At 40.8% G+C, this 23186-nt stretch overlaps 1 protein-coding gene and 4 long non-coding RNA genes across 5 annotated transcripts; 1 reads left to right on the forward strand and 4 right to left on the reverse strand.

The window, feature by feature from the left end:
* The first annotated feature begins 109 nt into the window (after positions 1-109).
* On the forward strand, positions 110-3438 carry LOC132103688 (melanocortin-2 receptor accessory protein 2A-like). Its single transcript, XM_059508783.1, has 3 exons — positions 110-568; positions 1153-1252; positions 2275-3438. The coding sequence occupies exons 1-3, from the start codon at positions 451-453 to the stop codon at positions 2699-2701; spliced, it is 645 nt and encodes a 214-aa protein (XP_059364766.1). The 5' UTR covers positions 110-450; the 3' UTR covers positions 2702-3438.
* An 800-nt stretch (positions 3439-4238) lies between these two features.
* LOC132103266 (uncharacterized) lies at positions 4239-4910 on the reverse strand. The gene is made up of 2 exons (XR_009423356.1): positions 4630-4910; positions 4239-4545 (listed from the first exon to the last, which is right to left on the reverse strand). It is a non-coding gene; the product is annotated as an uncharacterized LOC132103266 (long non-coding RNA).
* Positions 4911-5434: 524 nt separating this feature from the next.
* On the reverse strand, positions 5435-8307 carry LOC132103265 (uncharacterized). Its single transcript, XR_009423355.1, has 4 exons — positions 7987-8307; positions 7167-7535; positions 6947-7043; positions 5435-6851 (listed from the first exon to the last, which is right to left on the reverse strand). It is a non-coding gene; the product is annotated as an uncharacterized LOC132103265 (long non-coding RNA).
* A 147-nt stretch (positions 8308-8454) lies between these two features.
* LOC132103268 (uncharacterized) lies at positions 8455-10854 on the reverse strand. The gene is made up of 3 exons (XR_009423358.1): positions 10775-10854; positions 9845-10226; positions 8455-8694 (listed from the first exon to the last, which is right to left on the reverse strand). It is a non-coding gene; the product is annotated as an uncharacterized LOC132103268 (long non-coding RNA).
* A 121-nt stretch (positions 10855-10975) lies between these two features.
* LOC132103267 (uncharacterized) lies at positions 10976-14539 on the reverse strand. Its single transcript, XR_009423357.1, has 3 exons — positions 14460-14539; positions 13458-13612; positions 10976-11210 (listed from the first exon to the last, which is right to left on the reverse strand). It is a non-coding gene; the product is annotated as an uncharacterized LOC132103267 (long non-coding RNA).
* Positions 14540-23186: the final 8647 nt, after the last annotated feature.

Raw genomic sequence — 23186 nt, forward strand, 5'->3', positions numbered from 1 at the left:
CGAAAATGATTAAAAAGTGTGACAAATGCTAAGCTTATATTATAAATGTAAAAAACAAACAAACAAAAAAAACTGTTTATTATTGAAAGAGGCTCGTGAAATTTCTCCATTCACACGCGAGCTGATGGATGAGTGTGAGAGATGCGTGATCTCATTATATATTCAGTGCATTCTCTCGAGACCACTGGAGACCTCACGAGTAACCGTGATACTTACAGAACGCCCACCTACACCACATCTGTGTCTTTGTCTTTTGCCTTGGAGCACGCAGACGTGAGATGATCGCAGGATAAGGATTAATTCATTGGCAGTGTCGGTGTTAAAACAGCCGCTTGTATTCTCAGCTCTTAATGCAGCAGATGATTGTGTTGCGTGGACCGCGCGCACCGGCTTCTGTCAGAAACTGTGATGTTTCTTTCCCCTGTTATCAGTTTTGATCTGTGATTTAAGATGCCGAGGTTCCAGCATTTAAACAGCACTAGTATGCCAAATCACAATTATGAATGGAGCTACGAATACTACGACGACGAAGATCCAGTGTCTTTTGAGGGACTCAAAGCACATCGATGTAAGTCTGTTTGCTGCATTTAATCCATTATAGCTTGATGTGTTTTATCCAATTTGTCATCTTTTTGTTAACTGTGGGACAATGGTAAAATACTATAAGAAGCATACTTACATACAAAAGTTTATCCTGCACACAGCACGGTAATAGACAATCATGCTAATTTTTATGAAAATATATTTAAAAATGTATGCGTAAATATAATAGTTTATAGCTACACTGTATATATTAAGACACTGAAACAGCATTTTCATCTCTAGCATGCTATATATATATATATATATATATATATATATATATATATATATATATATATATATATATATATATATATATATATATATGTATTTGTTTATAGATTTTTAACTGACAAGGTTGCATATTGCATGATAACAGTGCTGTTTCAATGTCATAATATATACAGTACAGTGTAGCTATAAACTATTATATTTACACATACATTTTTTTATATATTTTCATAAAAATTTTCATCATTGTCTATTATGTGCTGTGAGTAGAAACAGCAAAAATTCTCAAAAAAAATTCTGTTGCATTTTTACATCACTCAGTTTTGTTTCTTCCTGCAGATTCCATTGTGATCGGCTTTTGGGTGGGTCTAGCAGTTTTTGTTATTTTTATGTTTTTTGTTCTGACTCTTCTGACCAAAACAGGAGCTCCACACCCAGAGTAAGTATATATTCTAAAATCTGTGAAATACCAGTTTTTTATCAGGCTTTGTAACAAGGACAGAACAGACTAAACTAAAGTACAGACAGTGTAAATTCCCAATAGGTTAGTTCACCTCTCTCACATCTGCACCACAATCACAATGTACTGTATTGAGCCAGTGTTTCAGCATGGTTTTTCAGTTTCCCGCTGCCTGCGCTTTGGCCACCTAGATGTCTCATTATTCTTAGCTTCAGAGAGAGCACTGTGTGTGAGTGTTTGTGCGTGTTTGCGTCTTCCCTCACTCTCATTAGTTCTCTGCTAGGTCGGTGTCTCTGATTTAACACTCCTTTAGACCAACAAAGAATCTTTTCAGGAAACTTTGATTAAACCAACAACAGTCTGAAATCTTGGTCCAATCAATATGAAAAGTCTGGCAACTTTAACCTTCATAAAAAATAGGCACTTCTATAATCAAGCTCATGTTTATTAATGTGCACAAATGCACCCAATATGCATGCACATGCACAAAAACACCAATTATCTCTCTCTGTGTTCTGGTAGCTAGCCAGAATTAATTTAAAAGCAAATTAGTCTTCAGTAATGCCCTCTTTGTACATTCAAATGTATTGGACAAATAATTTTAAGGGCGTTTATTGTTTATTGTATATAATTACACTCAGTTATATTAGTAAAGCACTATTAGTCCCCATCCTCTGGTCTAATGGAGCAGGTGCGTATCTCAGGGGCCGGGCTGACAGTCTGTTTAGTGCTCTTTTAATTAAACTGCTCTATAGATGTGAGTCATCCATTAACACAGACCAGCAGAAACCTCTTACACTCAAGATCATTGAAAGGAGAGGATAGGAATATGTCTCACACACACATACACACACACAGATGGAGGAAGGAATATAAGATGAGGGTACTCCCACACACCAGAAGCAGCGGTGCTCATTTCACCTCTGTTAGAAAAGGGAAATAAAGCTGTTTAAACCTGCTGATGAGGTTTTGAGTTCAACACTCCTGTCTCAATCCCACAGGGCTGCGGAGCCTTACGAGAAGCGAATACGTCTCACAAGCTGCGCCGAGGGTCTCGGTCGCCGATGTGAGGTGGATGCCCGGACGGGTCTCTCTCGCCCATTGCTGGAAGAATCCCGGTCTTTTTTTCAGTGTTACATTAATGAAGAAGAGCGAGAAGGAGGCAGGGCCACTGCTGGTGCTGGCCACGGATGTACGGGCAGCAGCACCTCCAGAGACCAGGTGGAAACGGTGGGGCTAGTCGTGCAAAGCATGGTCATGGAGACCAGAGCAGAAAGAGAAGCGGCGCTCCTGGCGCATTTTAATATCCCCAACTTTGTGAACTCAGAACTAAGCTCTGCATTGGGGGATGAAGATTTACTACTGGGTGATCCACCGATCATAATGGAGGAGGACCGTCCACGCTGTACCCATCATATCATTGACTAAACCTCCAGTTTGAAGATGGCCTTTATGCACTCATCATGGCATCATTATTGTCTTCGACTCAGCCCTTGATCTCTAAAAATGAAGAGTGGTGGTGTTTTGCTTTAAAAGCTCTGCTTCTGCAGTGTGAGCTTTAAGGCTGAGCTATTTTCTGACATCTGGGGTCTACAGTGATGCATGATGTCAGTCTTAAAGATAAAAAAAGATGGGATTGCACGAATGGTATTTGGCCAATGTGTTCTTGACAGCAGTGACAGCAAGCTGAAAGACTGTTGGGAAGCCTGTGTTTAGAAAAAGCTAAATATTTAAAGAAAAAACTACAAAAATGAAATCAAGGATGTTGTTTCTGGTTGTAGGAAGTATATCTTGATGACATACTTCATTTCTACTATCAGCATGATTAAAAAAAATCTCTTGATGTGCAGTTGGAAGATGTTTTTTTTTTTTCAAATCCAGCATTGCACTTATGTAGCCTAATGGCAAAATTGCAGCAATTTGGTATTGCACTGCCTGGTTCTCTAGGCCTGTTGTGTGAGCAAATGTCTGAGTAGAAAATAGTTTGCTGTCTGCACTTGAAAGCTGAATCAGTGGCTTTCCGCAGAATATCTGCAGTATACTTGCATACTAACTCTCTTTAATTGTCTAAGTACAGCTGCCTGAACTGCCAGAGCAATCAAATATTCAGTTCTGTCTCATGTTTATTTGAACACCTTTATGCCAATAAAATTGAGTGCAAATCTTCCTGTGGTGAAACTTTCATATAAATCTCTAACCCTAAGAATAAATCTCAATGAAAGCTTGTGTTATTACTTTTTGATCTGACATTTGACAGGTGAAAAGCCAAATAGACGTACATTGATGGACCATATGTAGAGTCCAGAACAGTCCTGAGAAAACTCAGGAGATATATTTAGAATGAGAAAGCACCACTTATCTCTTCAGAAAATATATATAAAAAAAGGTTTAAAATACTATTGTAGTTTATAGTGTGGAATTTTGTTGATCCCATACAATGTTTTAACACTCAGGACATTATTATTATTACTACATTACCCATAATCATCACTAATCACTAATAGACTTTCTATTTTGTGATTATACAAATGTAAGTAAATTTGCCACTTAAAATGCATTATACTCCATGAACTCTCCTCAAACGTATACTATGTGCTCAAATAAATTATATTATGTCAGGACTCTTGGTGTTTATAAACATTGTTGCATGCTGGTCAGCTCTTATCAATCACACAACACAGCAGCACCATCTCCAGCCACTCACGTAATTTATGTTCTTTTAGTAGTTTATTAGCATTCAGACCATGTCCTTTGAGCCCAGCACTAAGGCGAGCAATAAATCATGACGTCTGCAGTATTTGTTGTGTAAACGTACTTTTAGGTTGAGCTTCTTAGTCCAACATTTTTTATAACTCTTATGTGGGGGGTGTATCAACAACAATTTTACTGCTGTTTGTTCAGGTTTTCTGGATTCTGCTCAAGCGGATGGTGTAAAATCAACGGAGCAGAAAAACAGGACCTAATGTCCAAATAATAATTCACTTTAATACAAAATAACATTTGAAAATATGCTGCAATTACTTACACCAAATTTGATGTTATACACCCTGCATGTTCCTTGACAATAATTAAATAATCTTTACAATACATAATTATAAATATTTCCACAAAATTAGCCGAACAATGATTAGTGCTGTCACAGGAATTCTGCTAGCCAGAGTCATAGAAATATGTATGCGCACATCCTGGACTCTTCAGAGTGACGCAAACACAGCTCAGGATCGGAGGGGCAGGTATGTGTGGCTGTGTTCATGGACGGGAATGACTACATCCTGTCTCTAGAGTTCTCGGAGCACGTCCAGTATGGAGTCCAGCTGCAGTCTGAAGACTTCTAGCTCTTTAGCCCTGCCTTGAACGAGTCTCTTCCAGCGCTCCACCTCACCCGGCTGCTCCTGTTCTACCACCTGCCTTGTGTCTGCAATCACCTGGAAACGGCACATGACAGCAGTGTACTCGATCATAGTGCAGAGGTTGTCAATCAACAGACTGCCTTTGAGATCCATTATAAACAACTATATATACTGTACAGCACCAGAAAACAAGACGTGCGCTTACTGTTTACAGTCCATGTCTGTGAAACTATAAGATACTGTAAAAGTACACATTAAGAAGTTTAGGGTCAGTCAGAATTTTAAGTTTTTTTTACAGAAATCCCTTATGTGAATCAAGGCTGCATTTATTTACCTAAAATACAGTAATATTGTAAAATGTTGTATGTTTTGATATGTTATTTATTGCTGTGATGGCAAAGCTGAAATTTCAGCAGCCATTACTCCACTGTCCAGTGTCACAAATTATCAGAAAGTTCAATAACAGCAAATAATAGCATTTATTTTTACTTTTTAAAAAGTCTTACTAAACCAAACCTTTTGAACTGAAGTGTATGTATAGTTGTGACGAGTGGGGCGGGGCCGAGGGATGTGGGAACACGAGTGAGGCCGGTGGAGTGATTGGGAAATCCGCTACACCTGCGAACCACCACCGGTCTTGAGTCCCACAGAGGAGATGAAAGGATATAAAACTGGAGCGACGACAGTGAAGGACGAGAGAGGGCTTCTCTCGTCCTTCACTGTAAGGAACTGTAAGAAAATTTACTGTATTTTTGTGATATGGACCTAAGGGTCTGAAATAAATAAAGAAAGCCTTAAAAAAATTGTAATGTCCCTGAACCTTTGAACAGTAGAGTAAATCAGCAGATACATAGTAATTATTCAATTTATCGCCAAGTCTTATATGCCGTTCTCATGGCAGTTTCTATTTCCACCATTCATATGGGCAAACAGCGGGGTTTAGAAATTAGAGAAATGATGCCATTCTTACAGCACACTCAAAGCCCTGTCCACTTGGGACTTAAATAGAAACCTAATTTTCTCTGCAAACTTATTTGCCGGAAATAGATTGATCCACCTGTGAGCTCTGGTAAAAAACATTCTTGGAAAAAAAGAGAAGTAGTTTGAGTGTTTTTTTCCATTACTAATTAAGAACGAAAACAGTGTACTTCAGTCCGTGGGCTCTGGGGCACCATGTCCCAATAGTTCAAACTTGTTTTGATCCTATATTGTACTATTGACTGAACAGTCAGCGCTTTTAAACTAAATTCCTTTTGCTCTATTCAATACTGAATACTGAAATGAGTACTTTGATTCTGTGATACTGTTGTTCCATTGTTCTGAGCCTGCGTGTGGCTGCTTCATTGCAGCCTTCTAGCTCCGCCACCAATTGATGGACATGTCTCTCCACAGAGCTGCTGTCTGGTTGGAATGAGGGGCAGTTGGGGGACAAACATCTCATCCATTATCTTCTGTGCCGGTAGATGAAGCGGCAAGATCAGGGATGGTAGGGAGTTTGGATGACTGCGTCTCAAGAGCTCTTCCATCTGTTTGAGTTGAGACAGGAAATGGGAACATGAGTGAAATCCATTCATGATTATTTTTAGTATTATTTTATTATTGGATAGATACAGTAGACAGAAACAGGAACATTTGAATGGTTTGGGAAATGTTGCAAGCCAGACTCGAAACCTACATGAACAACATGACTCAAAGAGAATAGTGAGAGTACACTAACCATTTAGCCAGTTGTATACAAAGCTACTAATTTAGTCATCCAGATGATCCATATCTGTCAAAGAAAGGAGTTGTAAAATGAAGAGGATGTGGCAAGCAGAAAGTGCTTGGAAAACTGACTATCCAGGCAGATGGTCTGTTACTCACAGACACGGTTGGATAATTCCACCTCTCAGGAAATAGAGCACAAAAAGAACGTGCCCTGAATTAGCAGTACCTGCAGAATGAGACAACAAAAATATGTGGAGAGGCTGTGTCTGACCTGTCGTTCCAGGTCTGGATTCTTTTAGCTTCGCCCGCTCTCTCTTTTGCCTTTCTTTGTTGCTCATTGGCCCTCCTGCTGACCTGCATTTTGAGCTTTGCCACCTTCTCAGTGGTGGCAGTTCAGAGTCTGGCTGCATCTTTGTCTAGTAGTTCCTGGTTCTCAGCATACCACTACAGTCTCTTCTTCAGCTCTGTGACTTCCTCCCGATGTTTCTCCTGGAGCATCTTTAGTTCGAAACCTTTATCACCTGGCAGATAAATCCAGATGATTGTTGCCATCAAGATGACAATTACATTACTGAAAATGGACTACCGCATAACACTTCCAAAACTGAAGTTCTACCTGATGTAGAGTCCCGCCCTTTCCTCACCATCTCCATGTCTACATGCAGGGCTTGTTTTAGCCAGCGGATCTTGTCTTGCAGTTGCTCCTCCTTTTTCTACACACAAAAACGTTTGTATCAGGAGATGAGTGCATTTATAATGCAGCTTATTAGATTTCGGGAACAGAACTGATAATATTATGTACTGTAAATTAGTTACCTGGGCGGCTTGTACCTGACTGGTCAACTGTGCAATGTTGAAGCTTTGGTCAGAAATGCTTCTCCCTCCGATGGTTCTTTGAATGCTCTTCATGTTCAGTCGGTCCTTGGGAAATGAGTATGCATTGCTTTTGTAACGGCTGCTGCAAAGAACAGCATGAATAGTAAAACCCCGCTTTGATATGTATTATATCACTCTACCAACACACTTTTAGAGCACTGACCTGGTGAAGGCCAGCTCAGTGAGACGCCTCTGGTTCTCCATGAACAAATCCTCCTCGTTTTGTTTGCTTTGAGCTTGGAGCACTTTCACTTGCAGATAAAGCTTCTCATTCTCCTTTATTGTTAAAATCATCAGAAAGAAGTTTCAGATGTGTTTTTGCTCCGAACCTATTTGGAGCATATGAATACTAATGACCAAAATGCAAATATATTCAGTGCATGTATTACACTGAATATAGTTCCAGATAAGAATTAATTGGATTTGGTTTCTGGAAAGGCCATGAGTTCTTCTGTAATTACAGGAAATGAGAGAAGTAATGATCATCGTTATTCTAAATTCTAGTAATAGAGGTAATAGTGTCATTTTAAAAGAAGTGTGTTTAATTACATGCCTCATTATACTGAAATGCCATAAAATGATCAAAAAAATGAAAGACTACTGAGTTTTGTATTGTACCATTCACTGACATTTGTAAGACCTCACCATAAGAAAAATCCAGGAAAAGGGATAAGAAAATGAAACCTATATATAATGAATGCATGTCATAAGGGCCTTGTTTCAGCATGCTTCATTCTGATGGATGTGAAAAAATGAGCAGAGATAGAGAGAGTGACTTACCTGATGGTAACCCTGAATCAGAATCTCCTTGTTCTTCATCTCTTTCTCTATCAGCTTGAGTTTCACTTAAGTCGCAGGGTCCCAAGCTTCACCAAAACTTCACTTTCATTTGTTACTGGCCTCCTCAGCATGGTGTAGCTATAGAATTAGCATTTAACAGTTCAGAACTGGGATGAATGACAGAGGATTGTTTGCTCAGATTTTAGGCAGAGTCTGCAAAGTTTACTGGATGCAGTAACTAAATACCAACACTACTAACTAAAATGTATTTTTCAAAGTGGTTACATGATTTTTTTTTTCTATTCAACGCTTTTTTTTTTTTTTTTTTTTTTTGCTACATTGCTACAGATATGCTGTCTTCCTCTCAGTCAATCTCAAATAGCTTTGGTAAGTCCAATTCATTAAGCCGGTTCGTTTAGACAGGTTCATGTAAATTAACTGCTTACAAAACAACCAGTCATTAACTGTTTTTGTAGTGAAAATTTTTTTTTTTGTTACAGGTTAATATGGCTGTATATCACAATTATTTCACTATGGCAGCTAACTGTAATGAAAATAATTATGATTAATGATTTAAGTGTATTTTTTTTTGTTTATGTCAGTAAAAAATGTCAGGTTTATTACACACAAAGAAAGTTGAAAATATTTATACTCTCCTTATTCTAAATCTGGAGGAACAATTTCATCACCTCCTTTGAAGCTGGTAACCTGGCAAAAAACAGCTTGTTGTTCTCTCGGATCATATTCATAAAACCTCCCAAGACAGATAATTTGTAAAGTATATGGAGCATTTACATAATGCACTACTGCATTAGAAAGGGCATTTCTGTATCTTAAACAGTAGAGTAATGCACTAGCAATGCCAAGGTTGTGGGGAAAATGGCCTTTAAGTTCATGCTTTAAGTTTTTTTTTATTCTGAATTACAATACTGTAAAGTGAACAATTAAAGTAAATAATGATTATGATTATCTTAAATAAGCCTGATTAGATAAAAAAATGACTAGTTGTTTATTTAACATGTTAAGGTCACATGGTGTAGTGACTCAGTAAGGAGTGAGCTGTGAATCATCACCATTGTGCCCTTAACCTCAGGTTACTCCAGGCCCATTTGTCCCTTAAATACATTTATGGTACCATTTGACAACAACACTATAATATTTAATTACAGTATGTTGACAATAATTATTGTCAACATACTTCACCAGATGGGGCAATAAAATGCTGCATGCCCCCATGTCCTGTTTTAAGTTAATTAACTGATGAATCCAAGGCTGCATTTAGTGAGGGTCATTATTTGCTAGTGCAACAAAAACACTACCAAATAAAGTGAAGTGACGTGGTGACCCATACTCTGAATTTGTGCTCTGCATTTAACCCATCCAAATGCACACACACAGAGCAGCGAACACACACACACCATAGGCAGAGCAGCCACATATATATGTTTACTGTAGACGTAATGATTGCTTTATCAAAGCATACACCCGCAAGGAGATACTTTCCTTTTTACCAAACGCACTTATTGTGGCAAACATACAATTTTCCCCACATTCACATAAAGGAGAGGAATTGACTTTTAACAAGAAATAAGTTCATATGTGCTTTAAGGCTGGATAAATAGGCCATGAAAATAGATGAACTTGAGTGTTTTTTAAGTTCTCTGTCATCAGCAATTATAAAGTAGTTAAACGGACAGCTCCCTAGGGTCGTATAAAGTCTGAACACACAAAATTACCCACCGGTGATGTAGAGCCTAGGAAAATTATCCCTCAAAAAAACAAAACTTTCTTATCTTTTTTTTTTTTTTTTACATTTCTGAATATATTATGTAAGTTTTACAGATAAACAGGGGCTCACCTTGCTCTTTAACACATAGTTCTCCTGTCTGAGGGCTGCAAGGTCTTGCTTTTGCTCCTCTCATAATTGTTCTTCCCTTAGATGCAGCTCTCTCTTTTTGTGCGAGCTGCAGAAGGAAGCGCACCAGCGATGAACGGTCAAACCACCATCCATCTTCGCTTGAATCACCTGATGCTGACAGACAAACAGAACAGGAAGTTAGTGAACCTGGGGATTTGATCCAATGCTCTGATTCCTGTCACTGCTTCGGGTGTGATCCTGTCTGCTCGAGGAGTGATGTTATTCTGTAGACTGCTGGCTTCAACCTGATGCTGTAGGAATGTAACAAAGGACTGCAAGGATGCAGCCAGTTCACTGCTTAGTCTTAAACTTGTGTCTTAACCTGTAATACGTGCAAAAAAGTAAAGAGGACCATTTATTACCAAGCAAGCAAATATGGCTGTGAATTTAACAGTCATCTTTACCCAAAAAATTTCAAGAAAAAAGAAAATCCATTTAATATAATTTTTTCATTAAATTTTCATAACATTTGAGATTATTTATTAGATTATCTTTTAGATTATTCCCCCCCCCCTAATTCTCATTACTGTAATATATAATAATTGATGTAATAATTGAATAATTATCTTATTTATTTTGGTGATTGAATTTATTAATGCATCTAAATTTGACGTAATTAAAATTGCTAACTGACTGACAGCCCTATACTTATATATATAAATGTTTGCATTTAATTAACAAGGATTATATTTTTTTTTAATTTTTTTTTTTATTTAAGTTATGTCACCTGTCATGAAAATGTAATACAATTTTATAAAATAAATGATAATAAAAATATAAAAGTAATTTCACATATTATTTATATTATTTTTATCTATCTTTTAATTTTGGGGTTGAACATGACAGTTTTGGTGAAGTTAACCCAGGTACCTTTGACTGTTTGACTGCCTTTGAGTCTTTTTAGGAGGCCGGTTCTGAGCTTTCCTCTGTGTTTGAGGAGATGGGGATTTAGCAGCATGTTGGTTCTGGCAGGAACCTGAGAAAGAGAGGTTAATATTCCATTATAATCTTCATTAATGTGATTATTAAATTTGATGTGAATAAAGAAACCAAGTAGTTAAATTATACGTCATTTACTTTGCAGAGTAGGTGCATCTATTTTTCTATTTTCATTTCTCAAAACCCCAGAAATTACAGGATCTAATTTATGGATTAAATTCATGAAGCAAATGACTCATAATAGCAGTGTCTCTAACCAGGTGCTTCTTGGGTTTGACAGGAGGTAGTTCCACAGAGGAGCTGTCGTGTTCCTGCATCAGCCATTTGATCTCCTCAGTGATGCTCTTCTGAGTGTATTGAAGAGAGGCTGGATGTTTCTCTCCTTTAAGACTAGCTGCATTTCCCCCTCCACAGCCCTCATTAGCAAAACTGAAAGGGATTTCGTCTGAAGTCATCCTTAATGGACTATGATTCTCACTGCCTTGAGGCAACGCCTCACTGTAAGACAAATAGTTCTAAAGCTGCTGAAATGAGAATATATGACTCATAGTGTGTGAAGGTAACTAAGGGCTAGAGAGAGAAGCCATGTGTGAATACAGAGTATGGTCCAATCGCCCGCATCAATTCCTCAGCAGTGGGTAAATCGGGGTTACATAAATGAGTGACAAGACCCTGGTGACCAAAAATGTCACTATGGCTGAAGTCACACTCTAGCCAGTTTTCCGTTGTAGGCTTTATTTAGAATCATAGGGCTTTGGAGTGCATGGCCATGACTCTCTGGGCCTTGGTAGTAACTATTAAGCTGTCTCTTACACTGAAGCACTGATATACTATCATGTTGTTCAAATGCAAAGCAAATGCAAAGCCATTAATCACAGATTTTGACTCTCATCCATGGTGAAATTGTAAGCTTTTGTTTGGAGTTCACCTAAACTTACATAAAGGAGTCATATGATGTTGCTTAAAAGAACATTATTTGGTGTATTTGGTGTAATGAAATTTGTTCATGTGGTTTAAGGTAAAAAAACACATTATTTTCCACATACTGTACATTATTGTTTCTATGCCCCGCCTTTCTGAAACACGTTGATTTTTACAAAGCTCATCATTCTAAAAAAAGCGAGGTGTACACTGATTGGCCAGCTATCCAGTGCGTTGTGTTTGGCAGAACAGCTCGAGCGTGTGACGAAAATGTTACAACCCTTGCTATACTGTGATTCGTGTCGCAGTCAGAACACAGGCGCTACAAGACAAAAACAATAAAACCCATTACAAACGAGGCATTTGTTGCATCCAGTGGGGACATAATTACGGAATATAATGATTTATACTGTGTTATTACACGTTGCATGCATCGCGCTGTGTAAACATAAAACCATGTCTGCATTTGTGATTGGAGAAATGACAAACAACAAGCGTTACTCTACACTGCTCAAAACTCGCGTTTGAATCATTAGAGGCAAATCCTTAACATATGTAAACTTACAGGATGTGAGTCAGAAGCGTCGGCATTGTAGTCTTCTCTCCCAGGATCAGGAAACAGTCCTCCATAAAATGTGCAGCACACATCTGAATATTTGGGTTGAACTGTTCTGAAACAGTGTTGTAAATACAACTTAACCACTGATTTCTAGTTGTGTCATCTTTTGGAAGACCAAACACAAAACAGTGTCTCCACGACATGGCGCGATGGCAACAGCGGGAATCAAAGGTTATGCATTGTTTCTTTGCGTGAACATTTGGTTGGCGTTATGCAAATCTTCCCACATCGTGACGTAGGCATGTGGTGGCATGTTTAAATGAGCTGTTTAAGGGGGGCGTGGATGAGTCTTAACTTTTATAAAGAATATCTCTTTGGGTTTGAGACTTTAGGTTTTGCAACTTTAAAGATCTTCTTTATGTACCAAAAGCTTGTAACCCTCCAAAGAGAAAGGAAAAATTTAATTGAAATCACATCATATGACCCCTTCAAATAACTAACAAAATGAGAAAGAGTCATAGCAGGGATGAAGTTATTATATCTTATAATAAAAAATTGGATGATGTTATAAATCTTTATACTTTACTCTCACTTTTAGATCAATGAAATGCTTTCCTTTCTGAATAAAAGTATTAATGTGATCTTAAATTTAGAAATAGTGCTTCTAATGGTGCTGATCTTAATAATGCCATAATTTATAGCTCATTTGCGCTAAATATTTACAAAAAGAACACAACTTCTGTTCTTACTTTGGCAAGCTTTACATGGATTTGCAACCAAAGCGAGGCACAACAAAACATGTGAGAGGAAATAAGAAAGAAATGCCAGAGGTAGTAGTTTACTCTGTCACCCCCTACATTCAGTGACAGACCACTAACAGAATATAGCGAGATTTCAGGAAAAATAGTCGTTGTGACATCCTCACCCAAAATCGATTTGTTTAGAGCCAGCTACCAGGACTTATGCCACAAATAAGGCCAGTGCTAAAAACCTCACATTCTTCAGTTTCAAGCACAACTGGAAACATTTGTGGTGGAAAAGCTGCAAATCAAAAGGTTTAAAGCGCAGACATGCCCATAGTGACTGGCAACAATGAGCTAGGTGCTGAGTCTGACCTGACTCCACTATGGAGACAGGTGAAGTGTAAAGAGAGAGAGAGAGGAGTCCTGCTACCCTCCGCTTGTTTGTCCTCACACTCCCCTGCTGAGCTGCTGAGCTGCCTGACGCCTCCTGCAGCGTCTCAGTCTCACTCCCATTCCCACTCCCTCCACTCTGAACATACCATTGAACTTTAAAGATATGGAGGAGAGAATGTGTCAAATCACTTGTTGGAAGTTTACTTTAAAGGGGTGGTTCGGGATTTTTGACATCGGACCTCATTTTTAGGTCAGCCTGGTTGTTATTCATCAGTGGAGACATTTTTTTTTTAAAATTATCCAGTCCTTATATTTGGATAGTTGGCCGATGCTAGGCTAGCGCGAGTCAATGGGTATATGTTAGCCAGCCATTAAAAACCGTTTTACCCACTCCACAGTGCACCAAACGCAAATCAATTATAACACTAGACTATCTATGCAAATGTCCGTTGAGAGAATAATGTTAGAAATCAAACTTACCTTTCATCTCAATGATCCTAAAGGAACTAGTTTCTCAGCCGCTGCGGAATTTTACTTTGCTCCGGTTAGTAATGATCAGTGTGCCAGCGGCAGGTAAATACACTTGCATCATGTGTGGACCGGCTCACTCGGTTGCCTAGGTAATCAATATCACTCCGCTGCTGCTGTCGACAAGGCTTATGATTACAGGGAACAAATTATAACTAATGCAATGTGATGAAAGGTAAGTTTGATTTCTAACATTATTCCATCAACGGACATTTGCATTGATAGTCTAGTGTTATAATTGATTTGCGTTTGGTGCACTGTGGAGCGGGTAAAACGGTTTTTAATGGCTGGCTAACATATACCCATTGACTCGCGCTAGCCTAGCATCGGCTATCTATCCAAATATAAAGACTGGATCATTTTTAAAAAAAAATGTCTCCACTGATGAATAACAACCAGGCTGACTTAAAAATGAGGACCGATGTCAAAAATCCCGAACCACCCCTTTAACAATATAAACAGGTTCTCAAACCTGTAGGTTCCAGTGCAGTTGTCTCTGTTTGCTTGGTGTTGGGTCACTTTTCTTTCCTAGTTGCCACACTGGGAACTGCAAAGGCAATGCTCTATCCATAGAATTCTATTACATAGAATACAGTAAGAACAGCATTTCACCTCCTGATTTGAACATTTAAAACATTATACATTTAAATTGTAATCTGCTGTTTACCTTTGACCAGCATCTCATGTCTTTCAGGTTTCTGAAAAGAAGAAGACCAGGAAATGGTTAAAATTAGGGTCTTAGATATTTATGTTAATTTTTTACAGGTTTAGGGTTAGGGCACACCTTTTAAGGTGTCCAAATTAGTTTGAATATTTGAATCCTAAAACCTGGACCTGAAATTCAAAATAGCATGTGCTATATATATATATTTTTTCTCTCCCTAATACTTTAAATGCAGTAATAAAAATAGTAATAAATATCACCCATAGTTATTTTTTTCCACAAAAGTCCCCAGCAGCCCCCAATGAGACTGATCCAATGTAGAATTAAACAGCCTTTTAGGCCACTAGGCCACTATTATGACTTGAGTATTCATCTTTTGGCATTGTAAGCATTTGTCAAATGTACTATTAATTTCGTGGTCAATTACTATTGATTTGTATAGTGCCAAATTAAGAAAGAAAGAAAGAAAGAAAGAAAGAACAAATGCAATTATCTCTCCAACTGAGATAATTGCATTTGTTCTTTCTTTCTTTCTTTCTTTCTTTCTTTCTTTCTTTCTTTCTTTCTTTCTATAAATGTGTGTATATATATATATGTCATGGTTCGTGAATGCACCGTCTCCAGCTGTAGTCATGTTATGTCATGTTGATTGGTTCATGTGGGTGTTGCCACTGATCGCCTGATCAGCGGCAGGTGCATCTCATTCCAACTTGCACGTATTTTGCACGTATTACTTGCATCTGCCTCCTGTCCTCCATTTTTAGCATCACAGAACGATCTGACCAACATGGAGGCAGCGAGTAATCAACCTTCCTCCCTCGTAGATTTCCTCAGCGCCAGTGTTCGGAGGATGGACTCCCAGTAGCGGACACTTAACGACACTGGTCGAGCGGTTCAGGCTTTAGTGACGCAGGTCTCCGAGCTCACCCAACAGTTCCAGCTATTACGAGCTCCCACTGCGCCACTCACACCGCCTGTTCCACCAGCACCATCGGAGGCCCCCTCCCAGCCGGAACCACGCCTCCCGATTCCGGAAGCGTACTCGGGTGAGCCCGACTATTGTAGAGATTTCCTTAACCGTTGTGATATGCATTTTGCCCTCCAGCCTAGAACTTTCGCCAGTGAGAGGGCCAAGGTGGCCTTTGTTCTGACCCTGCTCTCTGGGAGGGCGGCATTGTGGGGAACAGTGGTGTGGGAGAACCAGGACCCATGCTGCGCCTCGTTCCAGGCGCTCTCCGCCGAGATGAGACGGGTCTTTGATCGGGCCGCCGCAGGACGGGAGGCGGCCAGGAGGCTGGCTGAGTTACGCCAGCACGAGAGATCCGTCTCGGACTATTCCATCGAGTTCCGGACCCTGGCGGCGGAGTGCCATTGGAACGAGGAGGCGCAGTGGGACATGTTCCTGCATGGGCTGGCTGACCGCGTCCAGAGGGAGATCTACGCCCTGGACCTTCCCCCGTCGCTCAATGGACTTATTGAGCTGGCCCTTCGGGTCGATGCACGTCTGGCACGGATGGAGAGGAGGGGGCTACTCAACACCCCATCCAGGGGACCGGCAGACGTGAGGTTCAACGGCGGGGACGTGGCCAGCCCCGTCTACGATCACGAGCCCATGCAGGTAGGGCGAGCTCGGCTTTCCCGGGAGGAGAAGGAGAGGCGGAGGTCCCTGGGCCTTTGCCTTTACTGCGGGGGAGCCGGACATCAAGCCCATGCCTGTCCGGTAAAAGGCCAGGCCCGGTAGTACGTATGAGGCTACTATCGGGTGGGATCTCCGCCGAGAAGACCTCATCATCATCATCATCATCACCATCATCTTCTACGCTCCTCTCGGTATGGCTGCGGTGGTTAGCACAGACACATCACTGTCAGGCACTACTGGATTCTGGGGCAGAAGGTAACTTCATGGACAGCACATTAGCCCACAAGCTCCACATTCCCCTCAGACCTCTTCCGCACCACATCACGGTTCACGCCCTCACTGGTCAGCAACTTCCCACCATATCATACATCACTGAAAACATTACACTCATCACCTCTGGCAATCACTCCGAGACCATCTCTTTTCACATCCTTGACTTTCCCCTGCCACCCATTGTCCTCGGACACCCTTGGCTCCTCCTCCACAACCCTAGCATTGACTGGCTCTCTAACTCCGTTTTGTCTTGGTGTAAAAGGTGTCATGAGTCTTGTCTAGTGTCTGCCTGTCCGTCTGTGTCTGTGTTGCAGGAGGAGGCGGTGGATTTGTCTAACGTGCCCGCTGAGTACCTCCATCTGAAGGAAGTGTTCAGTAAGTCTCGGGCTGCTTCTCTTCCTCCGCATCGTCCTTACGACTGTGCCATAGATTTACTATCAGGTAAGTCTCTGCCTAAGGGCAAACTCTATTCACTTTCTGTTCCAGAGAGGGAGGCTATGGAGAAATATATTTCCTTCGAGAGGTTGCTGGGAGCGTCAATTTTCACAAAACTGGACTTACGCAATGCGTATCATTTGGTTCGGATCAGGGAGGGGGATGAATGGAAGACCGCTTTTAACACCCCCAGAGGGCACTTTGAATACTTGGTTATGCCCTTCGGGCTCTCCAACTCCCCAGTGGTCTTCCAGGCACTCGTCAACGACGTGCTGCAAGATATGATCGATCAGTTCATTTATGTCTACCTGGACGACATATTGATTTTTTCTTCTTCTCTCCAGGAACATGTGCAGCACGTCCAACGAGTGCTTCAGAGGTTGCTAGAGAATGGGCTTTTTGTCAAGGCGGAGAAATGCGAATTTCATGCACAGTCAATTCCATTTTTGGGGTATATCATGTCGACTGAGGGAATACGCATGGATCCCGAGAAGGTTAAGGCTGTGGTAGAATGGCCAAGCCCAGATTCCCGTAAGGCCCTACAGAGGTTTCTGGGGTTCGCTAACTTCTACCTGCGTTTCATTCGCAACTTCAGCCAACTAGCCGCACCTCTGACCGCCTTGACCTCCGCCAAGACTGCGTTCAGGTGGTCAGACACAGCTGAGGCTGTGTTTGCCAAACTGAAGAGCCGTTTCATTTCAGCCCCTATTCTGATTACCCCTGACCCTACACGTCAGTTCGTGGTGGAGGTCGACGCATCAGAGGTGGGGGTAGGAGCGGTGTTATCTCAACGTTCTCCCTTAGACGACAAGGTCCACCCTTGCGCGTATTTTTCATATCGTTTATCTCCGGCAGAACGAAATTACGATATTGGTAACCGAGAATTGTTGGCAGTTAAGATGGCATTGGAGGAATGGCGACACTGGTTAGAGGGATCGGGGGTTCCTTTTATAGTATGGACTGACCACAAGAATTAAGAGTACATTAGCACCGCCAAGAGGTTGAACTCCAGGCAGGCTCGGTGGGCACTTTTTTTCGGACGTTTTGACTTTACTATCTCGTACCGCCCGGGTTCCAAAAATATCAAACCCGATTCTTTGTCGCGTATTTTTGACCATTCCGAACGCCCGTCCACTCCCGAGTGTATTTTTCCTGAGACATTAGTGGTCTCCACTCTCACATGGGAGATCGAATCGAAGGTCAGAATGGCCTTAGAAGGGGTAACGCCTCCGCCCGGGTGCCCACCGAACCGTTTATTTGTGCCGGAGGGATTAAGGTCCAACGTTATCCAGTGGGGACATTGCTCGAATGTAGCTTGCCATCCAGGGGTTAACCGTACTAGATTTTTAGTCAAGCAACGATTCTGGTGGCCACTTATGGCTCGCAACATTCACAGTTTTGTTTTGGCTTGCTCGGTTTGTGCCACTGGTAAGACTTCCAATCGGCCCCCTGATGGGTTACTCCAACCGCTGCCGGTTCCTTCGAGACCCTGGTCCCACATCGCTCTAGATTTTATTACCGCCCTCCCGCCCTCCCAGGGCAACACGGTAGTTTTAACCGTGGTGGACCGGTTCTTGAAGGCGGCCCACTTTATTCCCTTGCCCAAATTACCCTCAGCCAAGGAGACAGCGTTGACCGTCGTAGACCACGTCTTTCGTTTACATGGCCTCCCAATAGACGTGGTTTCCGACAGGGGACCCCAATTTGTGGCTAAATTTTGGCGAGAATTCTGTAGACTACTGGGAGCGACTGTAAGTCTGTCCTCAGGGTTTCACCCCCAGAGCAATGGTCAAACCGAGAGAGCCAACCAAGATTTGGAAAGGGTGTTGCGATGTTTGGTCTCCAAGAATCCTTCCTCCTGGAGCCAACAATTGTCTATGGTGGAGTACGCCCACAATACCTTACCAGTATCAGCTACGGGCCTATCTCCTTTTGAGTGTAGTGTAGGTTACCAGCCACCTATTTTTCCCAGTATGGAACCCAAAGTTGCGGTCCCCTCCGCTCACGCCTTCGTCCAGAGGTGCCACCGCACTTGGACCAGAGCCCGTGAGACTCTACTCCAAGTGGGGGCGCGCACCAAGGCCAAGGCCGATCGCCACCGGTCTAGGCCTCCCGTATACGTCGTGGGTCAAAAGGTGTGGCTTTCTACCAAGAATATTCCTCTCCGGTCCGTATCTAATAAATTGGCTCCCAAATTTATTGGCCCATTTATTGTCACCAAAATCATTAGTCCGGTGGCAGTCCGCCTTAAACTCCCTCCTACGTACAGGAGAATTCATCCCGCCTTTCATGTGTCCAAAATTAAGCCCGTATTTCATTCTGCCATTAATCCGCCTACCCCGGTTCCTCCCCCGCCGCGTCTCATAGATGGGGAGACCACCTATTTGGTAAATCGAATTCTGGACTCTAGAAGGAGGGGACGCGTATTTCAGTACTTGGTGGACTGGGAGGGTTACGGTCCGGAGGAGAGAAGTTGGGTACCTGCTAGGGACATCCTGGATCACTCCCTTATCGATGATTACAATCGACAGGTAAGAGATTCTGGGGACGCCAGGAGGCGTCCTTAGGAGGAGGGGTACTGTCACGGTTCGTGAATGCACCGTCTCCAGCTGTAGTCATGTTATGTCATGTTGATTGGTTCATGTGGGTGTTGCCACTGATCGCCTAATCAGCGGCAGGTGCATCTCATTCCAACCGCCTATTTAACGCCCTGTCTTTCGTCTCCTGTTTGTCAGATCGTTGTTTGAGGTCCTTGTGTTGATGTCTGTTCGTGCTCCTGTGTTCCTGTCCTTGCCCTGTTTCCTGTTTCGGTCTCCTTTGGATTATCACAGTCACTCACGGATTATCACCACGGATCACCGATCTACCACCACCGTCATCGCTACCAACGCACTCAAATCACCTACTCACCTGTCTGTGCTGCCATCGTGGTTCCTGCGTCACTCACCAGCATTCATCCATCACACCTCCTGTCAATAAACTATCTTTACTTGCATCTGCCTCCTGTCCTCCATTGTTAGCGTCACAATATATATATATATATATATATATATATATACATATATATATATATATATCAACTTAAAAATAAATGAAATTAGTTAAGAACAAAGGAGACTACTGTTAACTGTAAAAACAAAAAATCTATAAATAATAATGTGCAAAAATTTACTTATGGCACCATTAAATTGTATTCTTTTGCAAGTTTTATCGTTGTAAAAGCAATTTTGTCATACTTAAAAATATTGGTTTTGTTTATATTTTAATTAACTGTTCAGCACTCTTTAAATATTGCTTAATATTAACTCAGTATATTTTTCATCCAGCATGTGATGCAAAATACAGATAGACCTGCATTTTTTTCCCATGCATTATTGAATTCACCAGTTTTTAAGGCAGGGCACATTAAGTGCATTGAAAATTTATATTCACCTTCTCTTGAAGCACCTCTTCACTTTTCTCACTGGCCTATTTCTCAAAATCTTCACTATGTGCAGGAGATGCTGACATAGAAGCAATATACAGGTGTTTTAATGCTTTAGAAAGCAATAACAACAAAACACAACCCTTTCAAATTCTTATTCTCTATGCTCTTACCAGCAGAGTCTTTATTCTTTCTCTGTTCTTCCTCATGTATTGAATCCATTTCTTCTCCTCTGAAAAGAACACAGTAAAACTAAATCTAAAGAAGGGACATATGCAAATACTCCTTCACTAAAAGCATCCATGCAATTCATTATGCTTTAAGTCCCATCTTTCTTCAGGTTGAATAAAAACCTGGCATTCTCATCCTCATCCAATGTGTCCAGCCCTAGAGCACATACACTTGGTACCATACCAGACATCAACACAGAATCTTTAAAGCAGCAATTACAGATGGTGCAGTTCAAACAAAGTTTGACTTACCTTCAGTCTCAAGACTGTCTCTACTAAATATGACTTGGTCTCTATTCCCTTCATCCTCCAAGAATAGCTCCTTCGGCTGTTCTTCATCCACTTAATGGATGGAGTCTTCCTCAGAGACTTCAGGAAGGACTTTCCAGTTAATGACATCCCTACGAGTCAAGGAAACATGTTGTAAGTATTAAATAGGCCATTTATCCACACCAGGCTTTGTTTAAAAAGTGCTTACTTACTTACCTTTTGGGACATAGGCCGCCGATAAGGGATCTCCAAGAGTCTCTGTCCTGGGCTATCTTCTCTATTTGGTTCCAGGTAATATTCATGGTCTTTATATCTGCCTCCAGTTCTCGGCGCCATGTGTTTCTGCCTCTTTTCTGCTTGCCCTGCGGGTTCCATGTTAAGACTTGCCTGGCAAAAAGTGCAACATACAGGTACCATAAAAGTTGTTGTCTTTTCGTTACACTTCAGATAAGTCAAACTATCCAGAACAGCCTTTTGTATCACTAGCCACTAAATAGATGCTATTCAGTGACGTGCATTTCGGAGAATTCCAAATGGCCAAAACATACAAAAGAATGTCTACACAGTTTAACAGACTTCTTTAAAAATAGAAGAACATTATTATGGCTAAATCCGCTGTTTGATATACTGGCCCTCTGCGTGGTACATTATCATTCTGAGCAGCACATATTCAATTAACTAGACTTCAGAGAAATTACTAACTGGCACAGTACATGTTCTACAAACAGGCAAAATTCGAAGGATATGTTTACAGCAAAAACTGGTGCTGTAAACACTGCAGCTACAATTACATATAACCAAAACAACACCTCTGGTCAGCTGTGCTTTATTATTGCACAGAATGATGCATTTGACTAAATTATGAATAAAAAAAACAACAACAACAACAATGTTAAGTACACCTCCACAAAACATGTTAAAAATCTAAATAACAATCTAAAGACACCAAAAGATACCATCTTATCTGTTGACTGAATCACTAGCATTGCTTTCTACAGACAGACAACTCATCAGAACCAGTGTGAATGGGACTCTTGTGTTCTGATGTACTGGAATAGTTATGAGGCGCTGGAGTTGGTGCACAGCGAGGGTCTTCCTCTGAGATCCTCTGTTCTTCTAAAGAGTAGCTACGATCAGGTGATAGCCTCTTCTCATCTACTGCATCATGTTCAGGACGTATGTTGGGGGATGACCTCTGATTCACCCTATCAAGGGCTTTGCTACGAGGTTTAGGGGTGGGCTAATTAAGGACTATGGTTTATAGGGGTCGAACAAAGGAAGAAAAAACAAACACGAAAGAAGTTCGTAAAACAGGTAGACACCACCAGATAAGACTTAAAAAGTCATGCAATGCTCAGTAAAATCAAAATGACACTTGAGGCTTTAGCTAGTTAATCTAGATTAGTTGTTTTCAAGTGTGAATAAAATACAGGACACACATTGACATCCATTAGAAATCTAATGGTATATCCAAGTATACTGTGGTTGGTAAAAGGGTGAAGTGTGTAGTATATTAATTGCAATTATGTTATTTGGGACAAAAATTACACACTTCACCTTAAGGTACATAATTGTTTTATGATTAATAAAATGTATGCAGTTGAGGGCTTTTTCTCTGTCTGGATTCCACCTAAGTGTCCACTTAAATGGCATTTAGTGGCTTTTTCTGCAGAAGTGATGAAAAAAGAGAAAAGCAGGATAAAAAAAGAAAAAGCACAGACAGGTGACAGATGATTTGTTATGTCAGATACAAAGAAAGAGAGGATTACTACAGCTTGATGTCCCTGTGGGACAGACTTTTTCATCCATTGAAACGCTGAACAGTAATAGCAGCAAATTACACTGTGAACAGCACTTCAGAAGTCAAAGGAAAAGTGAACTAAAACTAAAAATTGCTATTTATCAGACAATACTTGCTGTTTACTGCTGAGACAGAACATTGTGTATACAAAACTTAAAACTAGATGCATTGGGAGGAAATACAAAGCAATATATAGCTGAGCATCAAAATATCAGGACTCATTTCTATACCTCTTAAATTCAGGATAACCGAATAATTTATAATTAATAAGAAACAAGTAATGTGTTCATGTAGTAAAAAACACCTCAGTCACTGGAATTGGGGGAATTGATGGCAGAACAATGTAGAATAATTAGTTTAGGTATTTTTCTATTATGCCACGCTGATTTACTGTTGTTTAGATATAAATGCCCTTGTGACATTCAATATACTTTCCAACAATATTTTGTGTTAGGTGTTGATA

This window comes from Carassius carassius, chromosome 24 (assembly GCF_963082965.1).
Source record: "Carassius carassius chromosome 24, fCarCar2.1, whole genome shotgun sequence".
Classification (NCBI taxonomy): Eukaryota; Metazoa; Chordata; class Actinopteri; order Cypriniformes; family Cyprinidae; genus Carassius; species Carassius carassius.

Bases quoted from the DNA above. Each gene is read 5' to 3' on its own strand.
- LOC132103688 (XM_059508783.1), top strand. From the start codon at position 451: ATGCCGAGGTTCCAGCATTTAAACAGCACTAGTATGCCAAATCACAAT. The intron at 569-1,152 runs GTAAGTCTGTTT...TTCTTCCTGCAG, and splicing joins GGGACTCAAAGCACATCGAT to ATTCCATTGTGATCGGCTTT. The intron at 1,253-2,274 runs GTAAGTATATAT...TCAATCCCACAG, and splicing joins ACAGGAGCTCCACACCCAGA to GGCTGCGGAGCCTTACGAGA.